The sequence below is a fragment of the Callithrix jacchus genome, chromosome 21, assembly GCF_049354715.1.
Source record: "Callithrix jacchus isolate 240 chromosome 21, calJac240_pri, whole genome shotgun sequence".
Classification (NCBI taxonomy): domain Eukaryota; kingdom Metazoa; phylum Chordata; class Mammalia; order Primates; family Cebidae; genus Callithrix; species Callithrix jacchus.
The window spans coordinates 6943182-6969026 of record NC_133522.1 but is presented as its reverse complement, the minus strand read 5'-3'; the positions used below and the strand labels follow the sequence as shown (position 1 = coordinate 6969026).

Below are 25845 nucleotides of genomic sequence, written 5' to 3'. Positions count from 1 at the left end.
GTCTATGTCTGTCTATGTGTATGTCTATGCCTATGCCTATGCCTATGTCTATGTCTATGCCTATGCCTATGCCTATGTCTATGTCTATGTCTGTCTATGTCTATGCCTATGCCTATGTCTATATCTATGTCTGTCTATGTCTATGTCTATGTCTATGTCTGTCTATGTCTATGTCTATGTCTATGCCTATGCCTATGCCTATGCCTATGTCTGTCTATGTCTATGTCTATGCCTATGCCTATGCCTATGCCTATGTCTATGTCTATGTCTGTCTATGTGTATGTCTATGCCTATGCCTATGCCTATGTCTATGTCTATGCCTATGCCTATGTCTATGTCTATGTCTGTCTATGTCTATGCTTATGCCTATGCCTATGCCTATGCCTATGTCTATATCTATGTCTGTCTATGTCTATGTCTATGTCTATGCCTATGCCTATGTCTATGTCTATGCCTATGCCTATGTCTATGCCTATGCCTATGCCTATGCCTATGCCTATGTCTATGTCTATGTCTGTCTATGTCTATGTCTATGTCTGTGTCTGTCTATGTCTATGCCTATGTCTATGTCTATGCCTATGCCTATGCCTATGTCTATGTCTGTCTATGTCTATGCCTATGCCTATGTCTATGTCTATGTCTATGTCTGTCTATGTCTATGTCTATGTCTATGTCTATGTCTATGTCTATGCCTATGCCTATGCCTATGTCTATGCCTATGCCTATGCCTATGTCTATGCCTATGTCTATGCCTATGCCTATGCCTATGCCTATGTCTATGTCTATGCCTATGCCTATGTCTATGTCTATGCCTATGCCTATGTCTATGTCTATGCCTATGTCTATGTCTGTCTATGTCTATGCCTATATCTATGTCTGTCTATGTCTATGCCTATGCCTATGCCTATGTCTATGTCTATGTCTATGTCTATGCCTGTCTATGCCTATGCCTATGCCTATGTCTATGTCTATGTCGATGTCTATGTCTGTCTATGTCTATGTCTATGCCTATGCCTGTGCCTGTGCCTGTGTCTGTGTCTGTGTCTTTGTCTGTGTCTATGCCTATGCCTATGTCTATGTCTGTCTATGTCTACGTCTATGTCTGTCTATGTCTATGCCTATGTCTATGTCTATGTCTGTCTATGTCTATGTCTATGTCTATGCCTATGCCTATGTCTATGTCTATGTCTATGCCTATGCCTATGCCTATGCCTATGCCTATGCCTATGCCTATGTCTATGTCTATGCCTATGCCTATGCCTATGTCTATGCCTATGTCTATGTCTGTCTATGTCTATGCCTATGCCTATGCCTATGCCTATGCCTATGTCTATGTCTATGTCTATGTCTATGTCTATGTCTATGCCTGTCTATGCCTATGCCTATGCCTATGCCTATGTCTATGTCGATGTCTATGTCTGTCTATGTCTATGTCTATGCCTATGCCTGTGCCTGTGCCTGTGTCTGTGTCTGTGTCTTTGTCTGTGTCTATGTCTATGCCTATGCCTATGCCTATGCCTATGTCTATGTCTATGTCTGTCTATGTCTATGCCTATGCCTATGCCTATGCCTATGCCTATGTCTGTCTATGTCTATGTCTATGTCTATGCCTATGCCTATGCCTATGCCTATGCCTATGTCTATGTCTATGACTATGTCTATGTCTGTCTGTCTATGTCTATGCCTATGCCTATGCCTATGCCTATGCCTATGTCTATGTCTATGTCTGTCTATGTCTATGTCTATGCCTATGCCTATGCCTATGCCTATGTCTATGTCTATGTCTATGTCTATGTCTATGTCTATGTCTATGTCTATGTCTGTCTATGTCTATGCCTATGCCTATGCCTATGTCTATGTCTATGCCTATGTCTATGTCTATGCCTATGCCTATGCCTATGCCTATGCCTATGTCTATGCCTATGCCTATGCCTATGCCTATGTCTATGTCTATATCTGTGTCTGTCTATGCCTATGCCTATGCCTGTGTCTGTGTCTGTGCCTGTGCCTGTGCCTATGTCTATGTCTATGCCTATGCCTGTGTCTGTGTCTGTGTCTATGTCTATGTCTATGCCTATGCCTATGCCTATGTCTATGTCTATGTCTATGCCTATGCCTGTGTCTGTGTCTGTGTCTTTGTCTGTGTCTATGTCCATGTCTATGTCTGTCTATGTCTATTCCTATGCCTATGCCTATGTCTATATCTATGTCTATGCCTATGCCTATGTCTGTGTCTGTGTCTTTGTCTGTGTCTGTGTCTATGTCTATGTCTATGTCTGTCTATGTCTATGTCTATGTCTATGTCTATGTCTATGTCTATGTCTGTGTCTGTCTTTATTAATGTCTAATTAGGAAGGCTGTAGGTTAAAAAAATTATTATTATACTTTAAGATCTGGGGAACACGTGCAGAATGTGCAGGTTTGCTATATAGTATGTATACACATGCCATGATGGTTTGATGCATCCATCACCCTGTCATCTACATTAGATGTTTCTCCTAATGCTATCCCTCCCCTAATCCCCCAACACCCTGCTATCCCTCCCCTAGCCCCCCAACCCCCGATGGGCCCTTTATTTGTATTTGTGTATCTGTAACTATATATTTATACCGTTATCTCTATCTCTATCTAAACCCATTAATATTTGTCCTGGGTAATCCCTAGATCCTAGTTTGCCTGTGGTTGCTCTATCAAGAGACAAGCCTAGAAAACCTGTGTCCTATAGTTTCTTTTTTTGTATATAGGGAGTCCCTTCTGTCTATGGCAGATAAGCCATATGTATGGCTATAGTCTGAAATTCTGGGATGGAGCTAAGGAGAAACTCCTATTTGAACCTAAAGTTTTTGTGTAGCAGTATTAATGATTTCCACCCCCCTGACTCTTTCACACACAGAGATACTGAACTCCAGCTTTCGCCACTTTGAGGTGTTGGTTTGCTTGCAGTGAACCTGCAGCTTATGTGTAAATTAAGAATCGTTGTGGCAAGTCTGAGGTTTTGCCTGGCAAATCAAATGGCATGAAATACTTTCTGATGTTTAAGGTTTTATTCATGAATTTATAGATGAGTGGTAACTGAGCTGGATGTGTAACTGTTATGATATCATTTATGATTTTGACATACATAAATTCTGTTTATGCATGTTTCTTCAATAGTGGTCTCTCTGCTTCCTTGACTGGTGGGTAGTGTTTAATCACTGACAAACTATATGTTTCCTGAAAACATCCTAAAAAAGAGACAGTTCATTTGGACTTTCCCTCTCTCTCCCTCTTTTCTCTCCCTCCTCCTTCTCCCCTTCTCTCCCTCTCTGCCTCCCTTTTTTTATTTTTAATATACATGATGTATTAGAAAAAAGATAAACTATTTTTTTTATTTGGAGTACTTATTTTGTTTTAACTTGTTAAATTATTTTATTTTCAATTCTACTTCAAAGCATGGACAAAACCAATCATTCCCTTTATTTAAATATACAGTAACAAGACCATTTCCTTGATTCACCAAGATATATGCTAGCATGCTGTTTTCTGTGAATGCTCATAATTTTAAATATGTTGAGTGTGCAAAAGAAATGCTTTCAGATTATTAGTGTTCCTTCTTTCAGAAAACAACCTTGTCTACTAATTTACAAGACCAGTTGCTGTAAACAGTCTTAAATCATTTTGACTTCAAAGCCCCTGTATTATTTGTCCTATCCATTTTCTTTCTCTGTAGGTTTTAGGAAGAATGAAAAAAAATTCTTGATTCTGGAGCTTGAGTTTTCATCAGTGCTTTGTTTTCATGTCTTCCACTTTACCTGTTTGCTCAGTGAATCCTCCTGTTATTTGGACTGTGATGGATGCCATTTCCTCTGCACCCCCCATGTCCCGTGTGGTTCTTTTCCATCAAACAATCTATCCAAGTGTGTCTCTAGTCCAAGGAAATCAACCACACTTTCCTCCATGATAACTTTTTCCAAATATACCTTTTTTTCCTCTTCACAATCAAACTCTTTAATATATAAGTTTTGAAGTTGCAGGAGCTTGTACCAGCTCACTGCAACCTCTACCTCCTGGGTTGAAGGAATTCTCCTGCCTCAGCCTCCCAAGTAGCTGGGACTACAGGCACACACTTCCATACCTGGCTAATTTTTTTTGGATTTTTGGTAGAGATGGGGTTTCACCACGTTGGCCAGGCTGTTCTCAAACTCCTGACCTCAAGCGTTCCTCCTGTCTCAGCCTCCTAAAGTGCTGAGGTTATGAATGTCATCCACTATATCCAGCCTATTATTTTTTAAAGAATGAATTTTATTGTGCATATTTAAGATATACAACAGGATGTTATGGAAAATATAGATATAAAATGAAAGTTTTTATAGTGAGCAAATTAACATGACTGTAATCTCGCAGTTACATTTTTTTGTCAAGAGCAGGTAAAATCTATTCATTCGACACAAATCCTACATACAGTACAATTATATTACTTGTAATTCTCATGTTATATGTTAGATTTGTAGACCTGCTAATCCTACATACTTGTATCCTCTGACCTCCACCCTTCCTGCTTCCTCCTGGTGACCGCTGCTTTGTTCTCCATTTCTGTGTAGTTGACCTTTTCCAAAAAGATTCTACATGTAAAAGAGATCAATAATTTTTTTTTCTGTGTCTGGCTTATCTCACTCAGCATAATGTCCTCCAGGCTCATCCCTGTGGTGGTAAATAGCAAGATCTGATTCCTTTTTAGGACTGACTAGTATTATGTTGTATTTATATAAAGAGAACACAGTTTCTCTGTCTATTCACACCTCCATCAATACGTGGGTCATCTTCGTAGCTTTGCTATTGTAAATAACGCTGCAGTGAACAAAAGTGGGTAGACATCCTTATGAGATAGTGATTTCGTTTCCTATGACTATATATCCAGAGGAGGAATTGCTTTGTTATTTTGTAGTTCTGCTTTTAATTTCTTTAGAAATCTCCATATTGTTTTTTTCTACTGACCATATCAATGTACATTTTCAATAGTGTAAAAAAATTTCTTTTATTTTGTACCTTTGCCAACATTTATTCAATCTGTTGACTTTTAGACAATATTCATCTGAATAGCTATAAGGGGGTATCTTGAAGAGGTTTTAAAAAATATTATTTATCGATATTTATTTTACTTGACAAATAATTGTATATGTTTATAGTGTGCAATGTGAAGTTTTGATATATTTGGTCATAAAAAAGGAGGAAAATTTTGTCATTTTTGACTGCATGGGATGAACCTGGAGAACATTATGCAAAGTGAAATAAGCTAGGTAAGAAAGACAAATATTGCATGATCTCAATTATACATGAAATTATGGTAGTTTTGATTTGCATTCTTTTTTTTTTTTTTTTGAGACGGAGTTTTGCTCTTGTTACCCAGGCTGGAGTGCAATGGCGCGATCTCGGCTCACCACAACCTCTGCCTCCTGGGTTCAGGCAATTCTCCTGCCTCAGCCTCCTGAGTAGCTGGGATTACAGGCACGCGCCACCATGCCCAGCTAATTTGATTTGCGTTCTTGATGACTGATGATGTTGATTACATTTTCATATACCTATTGGCCATTTTTATGTCTTCTTTGGAGAAATAGCTATTCAGATTTTTGCTGATTTTAAAATCTGTTTTTTTTTTTCCTGATGTTGAGTTGCATGAGTTCACTATAAATTTCAGTACTAACTGTTCTCTTGAGTAAGTCAGCAATGAACGCTATTTGAAACAATTATAATTTGATTCGACCTCATGTCCCATAAAAATATTCCTTAGACACTTAAAACTTCTTCCCCTTTTTCTTTCGTTGTTCCTGTTTTGTATCCTTCACGGGTTCTTCTTCTCCTCGTCCTTCTTTCCTTCCGTCCAACTGCGAGTTCGAATTTTCTTATATATTACACTCCGTAATCTTTTTTTTTTTTTTTACCATGTTCTACTTCAATTACTGAATTTATATTTATTCTTAATTTCCACAACACTTTCTTCCTTACTTTGCTTCTTGTGGTCTGTTTAGTTTGCTCTTTGTCTGTCTTTCCTTCCTTTCCTTAAGTTGGGACTGCAAATGACTAATGATCTTTATAATTTTATACCTCTAATAATTGGTTTTACAATCGTTTTTTGAATTGAATTTCTTCTTCTTCCTTTTCCTGTGCCTTTAAGATTTTAGGAAACTATTGTTTGTGGCTCTAATTTGCTTTTCTGGATGAACTGCTCTGGACTATTCTCTAAAATGTGATGACAAGAGTGGGATACTGTGGGGGGAAAGAATAATTGTTGACAATTTACCCTCTTTCATATCATGCCAGATTTTCATTCCTTGCTCCTAATCTCCAGTCTTTCTCGTATTTTTAATGATGTTTAGATTTTTTTGTTACTTTCTTTGCATCTTATGTCCCTATCATGAGGGAAGGGAGCAAGTACGATGCCTTATCTACCAAAATATGGAAGGTTCATATTTTAAAGTTATTTCGGAGAAATTTTTCTGAAATTAAAAGCGAAAACATTATACAGAAGCAAGAAAATTAATGGATTTTTACAAAGCATAATGTTCTGTAGCTTTGTTAAACAAATCCAATATATGGAACATATTCAAAGCATGGCCAAGTGAGGCTAACTCAGTACGCTACATACCAAGCCCACAGTTACTGAGCTTGTCAAGGTGAAGATAGAGAATATAGTCATCTTTTGAATACAGCTGCACAGTGATGCTGTTTACCTTCTGGATGGATTCCTGCAGAGCTCATGGGTAGAGTTTCTTCTTCACTTCAGTAACATGTCTGTACATTTTGGCGACAACTTGATTACAGATGAAAATGGCAGAATTTGCTCAAATCCCTTATTTGAAATAGAGACTTGCAGAGCTTAGTTCTGCAAATGGTACCCTAGGAATTATGTTTATTTTTGTTTTCGTCTGCATTAGAACATAGTCCTCTCAGAATTACGTTTCTTCAGGGAATAAAAAAGGCACATAGCCTACAAGATCAGTTAGCATTAAGTTTGCTCACATTTCTACCTCTAACATTCTTTGAAGTAGCTAGTGTTTTAATTTTCATGAAACTTCTCATGATGACAGTCTCTTTTATGAGCAGGAATACACATCAATTCGTTTGCATGTTTGCACATGTATGATAGAAAGGGTTTGGAGAAGGTAGTCTTAAAGTATAAATCTGAGAGATATTCTTGTGAGTTTGTATTTGTATAAAAGCGAGGGCTGAATACCTGAGCTTAATGAGGCAAAAATGTCAGGTATTTATATCAAGTACTTGTGTCAAGCTACAAGATAAGCCTCAGATTAGAGGTTTCTTCTGAAGCCTTTTGTATAACTCAACCAGAGAAGCTTATGAAGTTGATTCCCACAAGAAGATTATCCTCTTGGAATGATCAGTCTCTGAACTTAGTGCACTAAGAATTAAATCTAAGAAAATCTCGAAATTGAAATTTCTTGAGTTACAAAAAATTAATATAGGCCTAATGGTAGTTTAGATGTTGAGACTATAGCATACAGGGGTTGATTTGGTCACAGTTTAAAACAAACAGTGCTAGGTTACTCTGGACTGAAATAAAAAGAAACAATTTCATTTCGCACATTATGAGTATTAAGTGGAGTAGATGTTGCTAGAAAATTAAACCTATACATACAACAAGAATATTAAACATATATAAATACTAGATGCGTCTTCACTGATAATTAAGGCATCTATGCATTATTTGTATTTTTATTGTATGGGTTTCTTGAAAGACTATATCTTAGATTTCTTTTGAACTTAGAAGGTCCACCTATTTTTGTTTTGATGGTTTATTGAGAAAGCAAAGCACTTGCCTCATTGTAATGTCTACTGTTCAGAAAGTCTTACTTTGAAATATTAGCTGAGGTTTACTGGTAGGACTCTGTTTTATATCAGCTTTATTTTCTATCAGTTTGTAAGCATTTTTCTCCCAGACACTGGACTGCAGATGGAATTCCTGAAATTAGTGGTAGGTATATTCTCTTACATGGAACTACTGTAACTGCTTGATTCATTTGTCCACTGATGGATAGCAGGTTATTTACGGTTTTGAACTATTTGACAAACGCTACAATAAACACATTTTTGTAAATCTTTATATGAGTGTATGCTTTCATTTGGGTAAACAGAGAGTGGAATGGCTAGATTATATGGTACATGAATATTTAACTTTTAGAGAAAGGGTCAACCATTCTCTAAATTTCTAGTACTAAAATAGTACCCAAGCAGCGTATGAGAGTTTTGGTTCTTCCACATCTCTGTAGCAGTTAGTTTGGTTAACCTTTTAAATTTTAGTTATTCAATAAATTATTTTGTGGTATCTCATGTAATTTTAAAGTGGATTCCCCTAAAGAGTAATGATACAGATATCTTTTCATGTATTTATATACCATTCCAAATACTCTTTGGGGAATTCTTCAAATATTTAGCTCATTTTTCATTTGGTTGCTTTCTTTCTTATTGAATGTTGAGAGTTTTCTCTATATATTCTTGATGCAAGTCTTTTATTAGATAATGCGTTGCAATAAACAAATTGGTTTGATTTTTTTCATTTTCTTGATTTGATTCTTTTGATTTTGCATTTGCAAATCAAATTGGTTTGATTTTTTGCATAAGACACAACAGTGTCTTATGAAGAGCAGAAGTTTTAAATTTTGATAACATTTCGTCTATTCGTTTGTCCTTTTATTGATTGGGCTTTTTGTGTCACATCTAAAAACCTATGCTCAACCCCAAATCACAAACCTTAAAGAAAAATTTGTTCCAGGATTTATATAGTTTTAGGTTTTCTAGTAAATATATTATCTTATTATGAATTGATTTTTTGTATATACTTTGAGGTATAAATCAAATTTCTTTTTGTTTCTTTTCCTTTTTTTTTTTTAGAGATGAAGTTTCACTCTTTTTGCCTAGGCTGGAGTGTAATGGCACAATCTCGGCTCACTGCAACCCCTACCTCCCAGGTTCAAGTGATTCTCCTGTCTCAGCCTCCCTAGTAGCTGGGATTACAGACACAAGCCACCACACTTGGCTAATTTGTATTTTTTGTAGAGACAGGGTTTCACCATGTTGACCAGGCTGGTCTTGAACTCCAGTCCTCCAGCAATCCACCTGCCTTAGCCTCTCAAAGTGCTGGGATTAGAGGCTTGAGCCACCACACCTGGCCCACATTTCTTTATGTGTGTCTTTTTTCCAGTTTTATTGATGTATAATTGATAAATAAAGTTATACGTATTTAGGTGTTCAATGTGATGTTTTGCTATATGTATGCATTGTGAAGCAATTACAGTAACCAAGCTAATTAGCATTTTTATTGACTCATAGTTACCATTATTGTGTGTGTGTGTTTGTGTTGAGAACACATGATAACTATTTTCTTGCAAATTTCAAGTATACAGTGCACTATTATTAACCTCTTAAAACCTTTGAGCAATATCTCCCATTTTCCCTTATCCCCCAGCCTGTTGTACCTGTCATTCTACTCTGTTACTACGAGTTTGACTTTTACTTTTTTAGGTTTCTAATATTAGTGAGATCATGCAGATTTCTTTGAGTCTGACTTATTTCACCTAGCGTCATGTCTTCTGGGCTATTACATGTTGTTGCAAACAGCAGGATTTTCTTCTTTTTTAAGGCTGGGCAATATTCTGTTGTTTGTACACAAACACACACACATCACATATTCTTTACACATTCATCTATTGACGGACTCTTAGGATGGTTTTCATATCCTGGCTATAATAAATAATGCTGCAATCTCTTGGAGAGGCCAATTTAATTTCTTTTGATTTATACCTAGAAGTGGAATTGCTTGATCATATGGTATTTTGGTTTTTAAATTTTTTTTAGGAACCTCCACACTATTTCATACAATGGGTGTATATCAATTTATATTCACACTAGTAGGTTCTTTTTTCTCCACATCCTTTGTAACATTTATCATTTTATTTTATTTATTTATTTATTTTTTTTGAGACGGAGTTTCACTCTTGTTACCCAGGCTGGAGTGCAATGGCGCGATCTCAGCTCACCGGCAACCTCCGCCTCCTGGGTTCAGGCAATTCTCCTGCCTCAGCCTCCCGAGTAGCTGGGATTACAGGCACGCACCACCGTGCCCAGCTAATTCTTTGTAATTTTAGTAGAGACGGGGTTTCACCATGTTGACCAAGATGGTCTCGATCTGTTGACCTCGTGTTCCACCTGCCTTGGCCTCCCAAAGTGCTGGGATTACAGGCTTGAGCCACCGCGCCCGGCCAACATTTATCTTTTGACTGTTTGATAAAAGTCATTCTAACAGATGTCAGGTGGTATCTCATTGCAGTTTTTGATTTCATTTCCCTGATGATTAGTGATGTTGAACATCATTTTGTATACCTGCTGATTGTACGTACATCTTCTTTCTTTTTTACAATATGTATATTTTATTGCATTTTAGGTTCTGGGGTGCATATGAAAAACATGCAAGTTTGTTGCTTAGGCACACACATGGCAATGTGGTTTGCTGCCTTCCTCCCCATCACCTATATCTGGCATTTCTCCCCGTGTTATCCCTCCCCAACTCCCACCTCACGCTGTCCTTCCCCGGTTCCTCCCCACAGACCCCAGTGTGTGATGCTCCCTCCCTGTGTCCATGTGTTCTCATTGTTCAACACCCACCTGTGAGTGAGAACATGCAGTGTTCGATTTTCTGTTCTTGTGTGTGTGCTGAGAATGATGGTTTCCAGGTATGTACATCTTCTCTTGAGAAATGTTTATTCAGGTCCTTTTGCCTATTTTCAGTTGACTAAGCTTTTTTTCTATTGATTTGTGTGTTTCTTAAGTATTTTGGATATTAACTGTTCATTAGATACACGGTTTTCGCGTATTTTTATTATTCTGTGGTCTACATTTTCATTTTGTTGAGTTTTTCCCTTTGCAGTGCAGAAAACTGTTACTTTGCTATAGTCCTACTGATTTAGCTTTGCTTTTGTCATCTGTGCTTTTGGCAAAATATCAAAATAATTGTTACTAAAACTAATGTCATGGAGATTTTTTCTGTTTTTTTTTTTTTTTTTTTTTTTTTATTCCTAAGAGTTTGGTGGTTTTAGGTCCAACATTTAAGTCTTTACTCCATTCTGAATTGATTTTTGTTTAAGTTCTAAGAGAAGGGTCCAATTTTTTTTTTGAGACAGAGTTTCGCTCTTGTTACCCAGGCTGGAGTGCAATGGCTCGATCTCGGCTCACCGCAACCTCCGCCTCCTGGGTTCAGGCAATTCTCCTGCCTCAGCCTCCTGAGCAGCTGGGATTACAGGCACGCGCCACCATGCCCAGCTAATTTTTTGTATTTTTAGTAGAGACGGTGTTTCTACTAAACACCAGGATGGTCTCGATCTCTTGGCCTCGTGATTCACCCGCTTCAGCCTCCCAAAGTGCTGGGATTACAGAGAGGGTCCAATTTTATGGGGTTTTTTTTGCATGTGGATATCCAGTTTTCATAATATCATTTATTTAAGTCTGTTATTTCCCCATATTCTTAGCACCTTTGTTGAAAATTGGTTGACTGTGTATATATGAGTTTATTTCTGGGCTTTCCAATCTGTTCCATTGGCCTATGTGCCTATTTTTATGCTAGTACCATACTGTTTTGATTACTATAAATTTGTAATATAGTGTAAAACCAGAAAGTGTGCTGACTCCAATTTCTCCTGTTCAAGGTTGCTTTAGCTATTCAGGATGTTTTATGTTTGCATGAATTTTGCAATTGCTTTTCTATTTCTGCAAGAAATCCCATTGGAGTTTTGATAGGGGTTCCATTGGATTTGTAGATTGCTTTGAGTAGTTTTAACATTTTAATAATAATCCTTCTTACAATCCATGAACATGAGATATTTTTCCACCTATTTGAGTTTTCCACAGTTCTTTCAGCAGTAGTATGACACTTTTCAGCAAGCAGAACTTTCATCTCCTTGGTTAATTTTTTTCATGCTATTGTAAATGGTGTTATTTGTCTTGATTTCTTTTTAGGACAGGTTGTTTTTAATGTGTAGAAATGCAACGGATTTTTGTATGTTTATTTTGTATCCTACAACTTTACTGGATTTACTTGTTCTAATAGTTTTTGGGGTGGTCTTTAGGGTTTTCTCTGTATGATTATGTTATCTGCAGAGACAGTTTTACTTCTTTCCATGTTTTTGCTGATCTACATCCGATTATGACAGCACTATTTGAAAATACTGATGTTTCCCTCCACCAAATTGCTTTTACACTTTTGTCAAAAAATCTGCTGTTTTAATACGTGTCTTTCCCCCAACTTTGTATTCTGTTCCATTTACCTGTTTGTCCACCTTTATGTTAACAGTAGACTGTTTTTGCTATTGCTGGTTTTTAATAAGACTTGACATCAGGTCATTGTTGGTCTTCCAGCCGTTTTCCTTTTCAAAGTGTTTTTGAATAGATATTCAAACTTTTTGCATTCCAATACTTCACCCAGATTTTCCTTATATTAACTTTTTACATAACCAGGGTATGTTTAATGAAAAAAAATTAACGGTGGTACAATATCCTTAACAGACTTTAATAGCGTTTTGCCAATTTTTCCATGAAGGGTTTTTTACTGAGCCAGGATTCAATATAGTATACCATTTTGCATTTAGTCATTATATTTCAATTTCTCCAGTCTGTGAACATTCTATCTTTCCTTGACTATTACTGCCTTAAAGAGTACTGTTAAAACGTTTTGTCAAATTTGGACTTGTCTTGTGTTTCCTTGGATAAGACTGGGTTCATGAATTTGGGGGGAAGTGTATTCTACTTTTTACATATTGTTGGATTTGGTTTGCCTTTTAAATTTATATTTGCAAGAAATATTGGTCTATAGTTGATGTTTAAAAAATCAGCTGGGTACAGTGGCTTATACTTGTGATCCCAGCATTCGGGGAGGCCGAGATGGGTGGATCACCTGCAGCCAGGAGTTTGAGACAAGCTGGGCAAACATGGTGAAACCCCTTCTTTATTAAAAAGACAAAAAAATAGGTGGGTGTGGTGTTGTGTGCCTGTAATACCAGCTATTTTGGAGGTTGAGGCAGGAGAATTGCTTGAACTGGGAGGTGGAGGTTGCAGGGAGCAGACATCATGCCACTCCAGCCTGGGTCAAAGAGCAAGACTCCCATTAAAAAATAATAATAAAATAAATAAACAAAAATCTAGTAAATTTAAAATTTGGTTTTGGTATTAGAATAATGCTTCGTTCATAGAATGAGTTGAAAATAAATCCTCCATTTTAATTTTCTGAAATAGTTTGTGTATAATTGTGTAGAACTGGCATTATATGCCACCCATATGGCATTAAATGCCAATTCTACAAATTTCTTCCATTCTTAAAGACTTGGTAGAATCATCAATGAAGCCATCAGACTCTGAAATTTTCTTTATGGGAAGCCTTTATACTCAAATTCAACGTATTTAATAGAGATAGGGATTTTTAGGTTTTCTATTTGTTCTTGAGTGAACTTTGGAAATTTGGGTCTTTCAAAAAATATCTCTCTCATCTGAGTTGTCTCATTAATAAGCAAAATAGTCATTTTTTTGTTGTCTTTTTTTAAAAATTTTTTATTGGATTTTAGGTTTTGGGGTACATGAGCAGAGCATGCAAGACCGTTGCATAGGTACACACATGGCAGTGTGCTTTGCTTTCCTTCTCCCCTTCACCCACATTTGGCGTTTCTCCCCAGGCTATCCCTCCCCACCCCCCCTCCCACTGGCCCTCCCCTTTTTCCCCCAATAGACCCCAGTGTTTAGTACTCCCCTTTCTGTGTCCATGTGTTCTCATTTTTCATCACACGCCTATGAGTGAGAATATGCGGTGTTTCATTTTCTGTTCTTGTGTCAGTTTGCTGAGGATGATGTTCTCCAGATTCATCCATGTCCCTACAAACGACACAAACTCATCATTTCTGACTGCTGCATAATATTTGTTGTCTTTTAAAATATCTATAGTGTGGAGTGTCTGCAGTAATATCACTCTCTTAATCCTCATATTTGTAATTGTGTCTTTTTTTTTGAGACGGAGTCTGGCTTTGTCACCTAGGCTCGAGTGCAGTGACTTGATCTTGGCTCACTGCCGCCTCCGCCTCTTGGATTCAAGCAATTCTAGTGCCTCAGACACCCGAGTAGCTGGGGTTACAAGCATGAGCCACCACACCTGGCTAATTTTTGTGTTTTTAATAGAGACAGGGTTTTGCCACATTGGCCAGGCTGGTCTCAATCTCCTGATCGCAAGTGATCCTCTTGCCTTGGCCTTTCAAAATGTTGAGACGACAGGAATAAGACACTATGCCTGGGCCGCTTTGTTCTTAACCCTTTGACGGCCAAGTGTTTGCAATTTTATCTATTGTCTCAAAGAACCACTATCAATAGCCTTGATTCTCTGGTTTCTATCTCATTGACTTCTCTTCTAATCTCTATTATTGTCTTTCTTCTACTTAATTTTGGTTTAATGGGCTCTTCGTTTTACATTTCTTAAGGAAGAAGCTAAAGTCATTAAGTTGAGACTGTCCTTTTTTGATACTGTCGTTTATTGCTGCAGATATTCTCCCCTTCCTGTGTTCTGCTTTGGGATCGTCCCACACATCTTTTATACATTGTATAAAATGTATATGTATCATATATATGAAATACACTCACAGATATTTTTGGTATTAATTTATAATTTAATGTCATTGCCAAATCTGTAAGCATACTTTGCATTTTTTGAATTCAGTTAAATTTATTGAGATTTGTGTGCTTTGCGATATTTTGATGAATATTCTGTGTCTATGTAAAAGAACAATTTGGAGTTGAATATTCTATGAACATCAGTTAGCCCAAGTTAGTTAATGCCATTTTTGAAATTTTATGTAGCCTTATTGATTTCCTGCTTGTTCCTCTTCATTAATGAAAAAAGTTATTGCAATTTCCAATGATAAGTTTTCTGTTTATTAGGAATGTGTCTTGCAAAAGGAGGTCGGGTGAAGTAGCAAGAGCATCTGTGCATTAGACGGGGAAGTAAAAATACAAAACAACTAGGTATAGAAAAGTGTGGCCTTTCCTTGATCAGTAGGCATTTATCTCTTCTCAAAAAAACTTTGAAGTGCCCTCTTACATTTGCGATAGGATGCCTGTGTTTCTACTGAATTACTGTAGAGAATTATATATAAAGTATTCATGATTATCATAAATCCTGTTAAATATTGATATTGAAGGAAACTCGTGACCCACATGTATTTACTTAGTAAGCTATAACTTCATTTCCTGGATTTTAATATGTTATTCATTCTATTAAGTTTTCTATATTCTAAATTAGGGTAATAATATAATAGGCATGTAGCGGAAATTTAATTTCTGCCATTTCGAAGGTTATGTCTCTTTTTTTGATATTTGTTTTGTTTTGTCTTTTCCTTTAATACATTGGCCAGCTCTTCCTAAACAAGGCTAAATGTAGTAGTGAAAGCAAATGTGCTCCTCTTTTATCGACTTGTAGTAGGACTAGCTCCCATCTAAGCATGATCCGAATCGTTTCTTTTTGCTTTTAGATGTTTGTTGTCATTAAGTAACTAGTTTTTCCTAGTAGATTACAGAGTTTTAGGAGAAATGAAGGTTGGATTTTATCAAATGACTTTTTAAAACATTTACTAAGATTTATTTGTAAATTACGAAAATGACAAAATATAGTGCTTTCTAATAATATAACATCATTCCTTTGTTTAAATGAGATCAGCTCGGGTCACAGTAGATTATTTTATTATACTGATAAATTTAGTATTTTATATTATTTGGGAATTTCTGCGAGTGAACTAAGTGAATTGCTCTATTCCTTTTAAACTTTATACTATTTTTATCGTGTTTCAAAGTCTGAATGACATACAACAGTTTCATAGAACAAATTGAGAATTTTTCTATATTTATCATACTCTGAAAATGTTTACACATTATAAATATCTGTGTATTGAAAGTTTGAAAGAGCTCAATTGTAAAAATAATTTGAACTATTTCAATTAATTCTTTCATAGTGGTACTTATTTTCTCCCATATTTATAGACTCATTGAAAATTTTCCCATATTTTAGTTATCTGCAGGTAATATTTACATGCTTCTAGCAAAACACTTCCTTTGTAATGGAAGTGTCATTTTGTTAAGTCTGAAACTGGGGCACATTCAGAAATGTTATTTTTCTCCAGTTTCTGTCTCAAATAGATCCTCGTTAGTTCTCTTTGTTTTGAATTTGGTTATTCCTCTATATGGCAGCAGGATTTAAAGATTACATTCTTAACCCCTCTCTCCACCTCTCTCTCACCTTGCGTATGAAAGTCATCCCATCGGAGTGCCAGATCTTGGTTTACTCTTTAATGTTTCACCTTTCAATGTAGTTTTGTTTTGGCTGTGTCTTTTAAAATTAGCATCACTATAATAGTTTACACTTTTTATTGAAGTAAAGGAATGTACAAAAATATACATACTATATGTGTTAAAGCTCAGTTATCACTAAGTAAATTCATCCATGCACTCTTCATCCAGATCAAGAAACAGAACATTACCAGTATCCAGAAGATCCTTCTGTGTGTTCTCTCCTACTCTCTACCTCCTCAAGTGTATTATTATCCTATTAGCACCATGATTTTGTACTTCCATACATAAAATTAGGAAGTATTTTTTGTGTGTATGATTCTTCTTATCCAACATTTTGCACTGGATGCAGTGGTTTACACCTGTAATCCCAACACTTTGGGAGGCTGAGGTGGGTGGATCACCTGAGGTGAGGAGTTCAAGATCAGCCTGACCAAAATAGTGAAATCCCATCTCTATTAAACACAAAAAATTAGCCATGTGTGGTGGTGCATGCCTGTAATCCCAGCTACTTTGGAGGCTGAGGCAGGAGAATCACTTGAACCGGGTGGCAGAGGTTACAGTGAGCCAAATGCACCATTGAACTCCAACCTGGGCAACAAGAGCAAAACTCCATCTCAGAAAAGAAAAGAAAAAAAAAAAAGAAAGAAAGAAACATTTTGCGCATGAGAGATTGATCCATGCAGTTGTATAGTGCTATATTCTTTGTTATTTTCGTTGTTTGGTACTCACTGAAGAACTATAATATTACAATTTGTTTATATATTCTGATCTTGACTGACAGTTGGTTACAGTCTGGAATGGAAACTTTTTATAATGTATAAAAAGGACTAATTTAACCGTAAAGCTATGAAATTTTCCAAAGGGGTTGTATCAACTTAACATTTCAGTGTCTGAGCATTTTATTTAATCAGTATACTAACCAATTCTTGCCTTTTTTTAGTTTTAATTTTATGTTAGTTATATTTTGATAATGTGTAACAATATCTCTCTGTTGTTAAAATATGCACTTCACTGATTTTTTGTTTTTATTTTTTTTGAGACGGGGTCTCATTCGGTCACCAAAGTTAGGGTGCAGTGGCAAGATTACCGCAGCCTTGATCCCTGGGCTGAGTCGCTGAGACTACAGATGCTCATCAATAAGCTCAGCTACTTTTTTTTTTGTAGAGACAGGATTTTGCCACATTGCCCAAGCTGGACTCCATTGATTTTAATGAAGCTGAGCTTTTTTTCATATATGTGTTAGCCATTTGGATATCCTTGTTTGTTAAGTGGTTGTTCGCGTGTTTTGCTAATTGCATTTGCCTTTTTTTCTTAGTAACATGCAGACATTATCACGGGAATGAGTCTTTTTCATATACATATATATATATGTACATGTGTTGTAATTTTTTTCACATTCTGTAATTTGCCTTTATTCTTTCTAATATGATATCTTTTGGTTATTGGGAGTTCTTAAATTTATCAATTCTTAATGGCTACTACTTTGCTCTGTTTAAGAAATCTTTGCATGCTCCAAATTTATGAAGTTATTTCATTTTTCCATCTAGAAGTTTGGTAGGATAGTTGGTAGTATATTGTAGATTGTGCATTTCTTCCCTCACCCCAGGTCCAACAAGCTAGAGAAACTTAGGTTTATTACTCATGCAGGCATGTGGAAAGCAATGAAAATCTTTGAGTGAGCAGCAGTGGGGTCTCACCAATAAGAGTTTGCTTTTATATGCCTCCCAGGAAAGAAGGGGAAGAGAGAAAGTGAAGTCATATTGAAAAGATATATAGAAGTTACTGTATTACACCGTCTCAATAAGATGTGCCCTCTAATGGTGGCATTCTATAGAAAACAGTGAATTAAAATATGGAAGTGATAAAATCAACAGGTCTTGGTGTCTAAATGGCTTGGGAGGGTGGAGCTGCCTGGAATGATTTCAAAGTCTCTGAATTAAAGGACCAGGTGTTTGAAAGTGAGACAGAGGATATGGGAAAAGATTTCTCTGGAAAGAGAAATAACTTTATTACATTTTTCTTGCTGTGTCTTTAAATCGTCTTTGGAACTTTTGGATGAAGAAGCTTGACAATTATTTGGAAATAGTATTTGGAAGCTCAAGAGATAAACTAGGACTAGAAACAAAACGTTAGTTAATGGTATATGACTAATGTCGTTGGTACGTGGAAAGTTCCACAAAGAATGATGCAAGTCTTGAAAAACAAGTGAATTAGGATACTAATAAGATATATTTTAAAAATAAGTGCAAAGGAAAAGTATGTGAAAAGTCACCTTGATATAAAGAAAAAAACTTCTAGCAAAAATAGAGTTGATAGTAAATTAACTGAGTAAGTTGGCATATATGAGAAATAAGTTTGTCCATCAGAAATTGGGTTGGTAAGTCACAGAAACACAGAAATAGTCATGGAACCAAATTCTAAGTCTTTTCATTCTTCAATGGCCTCAGACCAACCACTTACTTGACTGATTTCAGAATCTGCTATAATCACTTTAGTTTTTCTTTTTAATTGTGTCAATGTATCTTGGCTTTAAAACCTGAAGAACAAACCTTTGACCATGAAAAATAAAGTTGTGTGACAGGACACCCTATGTATTGCCTTTAAGAAGTAGCACAGGTCTCAGATGCTTGCGTTACTTTTGACCAGCTATAAAGTTCTGTCTTTTTAAGAAGTCTCTAGTTCATATAAAAATCCTAAACATAACTAATGTGATTACTTAGAAATAAACTGAAAATAGGTGAGGTGTGGTAATAAAACTCTTACAACTAAATTGGGGTTGGAGCAAAAGTAAAGGATTCAGTGAAGCCTTGAAAAAGAATAGGACATTCAGGGTAGAGGATCAGAGTGTGGAGAAATAATGGATAACAGTAAAACAGTAGTTTAAAAGGGTATAGTCAGAAGTTTCAATGCTGCAGTGGTGACAAATGACTGAAGATATGCGATAGGTTTTTGGAAGTAAACTAGAAGATGATAGGGATGGTCAATGGAATCTAAATTGAAAGTAAACATTTCAAGCTTTCTTTTCATTTTTCTTTGAGTTTTTTTGTTACACAAAATAAACTTATCACAGATTTTTGTTTGTTTTACAAATGCAATTATTAAAGGAGCACCAGTGATAACTACTGCATTTTATTGAGCACCTATAATATAATATCCTGGGCACTGTTGGAATATATATATATATATATATATATATATATATATATATATATATAAAATTTAGTCTTTAGCCCAATAAGTTAAATATCATATTTGTCTATTTTACAGATGATGTATTGGGGTTTTGAAAGTTTTATTTAAAAGATATGCATAGTGATACACTAAGTAGATGCAACACACATAGTGGCTGGAATTTGACATAACCCTGTGCTGTAGTCACTGTAAGAAAATGCTTAAGAAAATTAATATTTCTACGAAGACCTCTTCTGACCTTTCCCTACTATTTTGTTAGCAGGCATTATTTTCATCAGGAGAAAAAAATATCGGAAGCTAAAGAAAATATAGAAGATAATCTCAATCTCATCTACATTTCAATTTTGCAATAGTCTATACCATTTGAGGATTAACAGAAATATTACACGATATAAGCTAGCAATTATTATGTATAAGTATCCATTGCCCAAAAACATCTCCATAAGTCAACTGCTTTTAAAAAGGCCTCTACCATAACGCAAGATTGTGCCATTAGCATGTTATGGTCAACATTTGGTACCATTAGACCACTTCTACCAACTGTCCTCAGCCAATTCATTAACACATCAAAATACAGGCGAAAAACTAAATCAATTCAATAACCAGCCTGCGGCCAAATTGCAATCCCATAGCAATCACTTTGCAGCACCTCCAGTGAGCTCCAATAGGAAGGTCCAGAGATGCTCGGTATTGCCTTCTCCCGAATCTCAGGACAAAATTTCACAGAGCTTCTGTGATAGGACTCTGAATTTGCCATTGTCCCACGCCGAGCATCAGAAGACACCTTCACGAGGCCTCCACTGGAGAAGTTCACTGTGGCCTGCTCGTAGAGCCCTGGACTATCATTCGTTGTACTCCAAAGCTCAAACATCTTTTTCTGACCTCACCAAGACATCATCACTGGAGCTCAATCAACCAGACCTGAGTTCACAGTTACCCTTCTCTAAACCTCGAGCAACATCTTCAAGCCTAGATGTTTGCTGGGGATCACCTTCATTGAAGTCTAACCAAAGAGTCTCAAGTTCATCATTATTTCATCTCCAAAATCAAGAAATACCTTCTGTAAACATCATTTGTGCGACATCTTCCTTGGCATCCAAACAAAGAGCCCTTAGCTCAGCGTTACCTCAGTCCAAACCTCAGAACACATCCTCGTTGGACTGCTTCTGGACATCTTCAGGGTAGCACAATCAGAGACCTTTCAGTTTACCATCACGCGACACGAAACTTCAAACAGGTGACTTACTTGGGACACCACCTTCTTTCAAACCCAATCAAATGGCTCTTACCTCTCCATTTCTTGACTCTAGACTTCAGAAAACATCTATATTGAACTCTAACCCCACTATTGGAAGCTTACCATTGTCCCATTCAAAAGCCAGGGAATCATCATCATATTTTGTCCACCCATCTGAGAGTTTACCATCGTTCCAGCTCAATTCTCAGTCAATGCTTATGCTTGATGGTAACTTCCAGACCCCCAGTTCACCTGTCTTTCACTCCAAGTTTCAGAAAAGCACTTCACCAAGTGACAAACACAGAGTCACACACCTACCATCACCCCATCCAGAAACAAATGTCTCAGGTCAATTATTCTCAAGCTCCAAACACTGCGCCAGGAACACAGCTGCTTCAACATTGGGTTTCAGACTCCAGAGTAAAAGCAGCTGTGATTTTTCTTCAACGACAGAACCAAATAAAGAAAGTCAGTGGAATTTAAGGTACAGTCAGCCCTGTGTTGTTAAAGGTGGAACTGTCCCTGATGAGGTTGTAAATAAAATCGTCAATTCTATCTCAAAGAGCAGAATACAGAAGGATCTCTGCAGACAGATTTTGTTTCGAAGGATGAGGGGAAGGCCAAATCCTCGTCCTGGTCCTCGCCTGTCATCAAATTATATGGTTTGCTTAGCTTGTGCTTCCTGCATAAAGTCTCCATGTAACCACCTTACAGGGAAGAAAAATCCTCGTTGTGCAACACTTTTTGTCATACCAACACCTGAGGCCAATTCTGAGGGCAAAGTCGAGGTGAAATTAGTTCTCATCCTTTCCCTACCAGAGACTTTCTCATCTTCTGTCCTGTTCCCTATGAAAGAAAACCAGCCTAATGAAGCCCCTGAAAACAACCCTGAAGGAGTGGAAAACATGCCACAGTTTTCCCCCACATCTGAACAGGATATCCAAAGACTTAAGATGAAGCATAAATGGTTGACGGTAGCCCCTGAAAACAAAGTTATAGGCCAACAGACCCAGGCTATTGACTGGCTGTTTTATGTTAAAAAAAATAATTCTCAGCCACAATCCCTGCTCCCACCCTCCTCTTCCTCCTCCACTTCCTCTTCCTCCTCTTCCTCTGTTGCCTCTGCCTCTTCTGCCTCCTCTTCTTCATCTTCTTCCTCCTCTTCCTCTTCCATCTCACCCTTTTCTCCCCCTTATTCCAAGGAGTTTTTGACACCCACATTCTCACGTCGCATATTCCCTAAGGTACTCAGTTACCATAGGTTGCCTCCGGGGGTCGACTGGCTTGAGTTTATATGCAGTAAAGATTACCAGCTGCATCCCAGAAAACCAAATAGAAATCAGTCATCATCTCCCGAAACAAAGCCTGTGAGGAATCTCAATACAGTAAAATGGAGAAAGGGACCAAACACACTGTTCAAATTTTTCCGGAAAATGAGAAATTAAGATTAAATTAACTTTTAATCTGTTTGAAGGCATTGATCTCTTAGTTCTTTGAGACTAGTGTTTGATTTCTAGGGAACTATCATTCTAAAGTCTATTTTCTAGTTAAATAATAGACTCTGATCTAGAAGCCCAGAACTGAATCCATGTTTTCGACTGAATGCCTGACTTACAGTAGCCATTATGTAATTATTGTTGAATGAATTTAACATTGTTGGCCATAAACCAGAAATACTTCATATATCTTACCCTAAATGTATCTAGCTCATTAATATTCTCTTTCCTTAGAAGACAATCTATGCTAATCTGTTTTTCTATCTTTAATGAAAAATCAGATCACGTTCAATGGGTAAGAATACATATAAAGAGAAATTCTTTCAGTAATGTGTTTGTAGGGAAAATTCTTCTGTGTCAGTATCCTATATTCTGAAATCCAATGATTTATTCAACTTTAGCTACTTATATGAAGAAAGAATAACTACTGTTACAAATAATTTTACTTAATGCTGACTGTGTCGATATTTTAATTATGGGCTCTTAAGTCACCTGTTCATCATAGCTATCTATACAAATGAAACAAGTTAATAAAAAATGTTTTAAAAATGTTTTTGCTCCACTGAGTCTACTGTTAATGGGAAGTGAGGGAGTTGCCTTACCTACTCAACTTAAGTGCTAATCTCTGTCTCTTAAATACACTAATTTGTATCTCTTCCATACACTAATAACTCACAATCCCAATTTTCCACTCCACATCTTTTCTGGTCACCAGTCTGCATACTGGACATTTCCAGTTGGAACATGGTACAAGCATCTCAAGCTTCACATGGCCAAGCCAGAATTCATTATCTTTTATATATATATATACTTTAAGTTCTGAGGTACATGTGCAGATCGTGCAGGATTGTTACATAGGTACACACATGCCATGGCAGTTTGCTCCATCCATCCTCTTGTCACCTACATCAGGTATTTCTCCTGTTATCCCTCCCCAATTCCTCCTTCCCCTTGCTAGCCCTCCGCTAGCCCCTAAACCCGCCAACAGACCCCAGTGTGTGATGTTCCCCTCCCTGTGTCCATGTGTTCTCATTGTTCAACACACCCACTTATGAGTGAGGACATGTGATATTTGTTTTCTGTTCTTGTGTCAGTTTGCTGAGAATGATGGTTTCCAGCTTCATCCATGTCCCTGTAAAGGACATGAACTCATCCTTTTTTATGGCTGCATAGTGTGTATGTGCCACATTTTCTTTATCCAGTCTATCATTGATGGGCATCTGGGTTGCTTCCAAGTCTTTGCTATTTTAAACAGTGCCACAGTGACCACACGTGTGCATGTGTCTTTATAATAGAATAATTTATGATCCTTTGGATATATGCCCAGTAATGGAATGATGGCTGAGTCAAATGGAATTTCTATTTCTAGATTCTTGAGGTATCACCACACTGGTCTTCTACAATGGTTGAACTAATTTACACTTCCACCAACAGTGTAAAAGCATTCCTATTTCTCCACATCCTCTCCAGCATCTGTTGACCCCTGATTTTTTAATGATCGCCATTCTAACTGGTGTAAGATGGTATCTCAATGTGGTTTTGATTTGCATTTCTATAATGACCAGTGATGGTGAGCACTTTTTCATGATTGTTGGCTGCATAAATGTGTCCTTTTGAGAAGTGTCTGTTCATATCCTTCACCCACATTTTGATGGGGTTGTTTGTTTTTTCTCATATATTTGTTTCAGTTCTTTGTAGATTCTGGATATTAGCCCTTTGTCAGATGGGTAGATTGCAAAAATTTTTTCCCATTCTGTTGTTTGCCAGTTCACTCTAATGATTGTTTCTTTTGCTGTGCTGAAGCTCTGGAGTTTAATTAGGTCCCATTTGTCTATTTTGGCTTTTGTTGCCATTACTTTTGGTGTTTTAGTCATAAAGTCCTTGCCTGTGCCTATGTTCTAAATTATATTGCCTACGTTTTCTTCTAGGGTTTTTATGGTGTTAGGTCTTATGTTTAAATCTTTAATCTATCTGGAGTTAATTTTTGTATAATGTGTAAGGAAGGGATCCATTTTCTGATTTCTGCACATGGGTAGCCAGATTTCCCAACACTATTTGTTAAATAGGAAATTATTTCCCCGTTGCCGGTTTTTGTCAGGTTTGTCAAAGATCGATTGTTGTAGTTGTGTGGCTTTGCTTCTGAGGCCTCTGTTCTGTTCCAATCTCTTTTTTGGTATCAGTACCATGCTTTTTTGATTACTGTAGCCTTCTAGTATAATATGAAGTCAAGTAGCATGATGCCTTCAGCTTTGTTCTTTTTCCTTAGGATTGTTTTGGCTATGCAGGCTCTATTTTGGTTCCATATGAAGTTTAAGTTGTTTTTTTCCAGTTTTGTGAAGAGGGTCAATGGTAGCCTGATGGGGATAGCAATGAATCTATCAATTACTTTGGGCAGTATGGACATTTTCATGATATCAATTCTTCCTAACCGTGAGCATGGAATGTTTTTCACCTGTTTGTGTCCTCTCTTATTTCCTTGAGCAGTGGTTTATAGTTCTCCTTGAAGAGGTCCTTCACTTACCTTGTTAGTTATATTCCTAGGTGTTTCTTTCTCTTTGTAGCAATTGTGAAAGGGAGTTTGCACAGATTTTACATCTTTGAATCTACAGTGCTTGGCCCCAATTTGTTTGTCACCATGATTTCATGGTGTTTTTCTCATTGCTAGTCCCTCTCTAACTTCATGAATTCTATGGCCTTATTATTTCTAGAATCAAGCCCTTTTCTTCCATCCCCATTGCCACCACGATAACTGTGATCATAGCCATTTATCACCTAGATATGGCAATAAGTTGTGTGTTGGTTCGTATTAAATGTCAACTTAAATGGATTAAGGATGCAAAGTGTTGTTCCTGGGTGTGTCTGTGAGGGTGCTGCCAAAGATTCACATTTGAGTCATGGACTGGGAGAGGCGTATCACCCTCAATGTGGGTGGACACCATCTAATCAGCTGGCAGCTTGGCTAGAATAAAGCAAGCAGAAGAAGGTGGAAAAAGCAGACTTGTTGAGTCTTCTTGTCTTTATCTTTCTTCCATGCTGGAGGCTTCCTGCCCTCAAACATCAGACTCCAAGTTCTTCAGCTTTTGTAATCCTGGACTTCCATCAGTGATTTGTCAAGGGCTCTCAGGACTTCAGCCACAGACCGAAGGCTGCACCATCGGCTTCCCTACTTTTTTGAAACTCCACCTGGCTCGTCAGCTTGCTGACAGCCTATTGTGGGACTTCACCTTGCGATTGTGTAGGTCAATTCTAACAAATTCCCCTTCATATATTCATCTACCCTGTTAGTCCCGTCCCTTTCGAGAACTCTGACTAACATAACTTGTAAACACAGACATTGACTTTGGAATGTATTTCTGAGACATAGATTTGGTAATGCCACTGTGCTGTGTATAATCCTTTAATCACTGCCCATTTTTTTTTTTTTCTGGGAGAAGTCAAAATTCCTTTCCTGATTGAACAACGATAATCTCTCAAAACAGATTTCGTCTTCTATTTCCACCTCCTACTAATGCTTCAGGCATGCTGATTTCTTTACAATGCATAGAATGTGTCCAGCCTTCT

At 37.0% G+C, this 25845-nt stretch overlaps 1 protein-coding gene across 3 annotated transcripts in view; it reads left to right on the top strand.

Moving 5' to 3' along the window:
• The window catches only part of CSNK2A2IP (casein kinase 2 subunit alpha' interacting protein), a 129505-nt gene extending 106674 nt beyond the window's left edge, over positions 1–22831 (top strand). The window contains exon 3 of one of the 3 annotated variants that reach the window (XM_078358625.1): positions 19811–22831. In XM_078358625.1, the coding sequence (XP_078214751.1) occupies positions 20830–22233 (1404 nt within the window). In that variant the 5' untranslated portion in view covers positions 19811–20829 and the 3' untranslated portion in view covers positions 22234–22831. The remainder of the gene's footprint in view (positions 1–19810) is intronic. The other 2 variants (XM_054248971.2, XM_078358626.1) reach the window with 2 other exon arrangements.
• The last annotated feature ends 3014 nt before the right edge of the window (positions 22832–25845 follow it).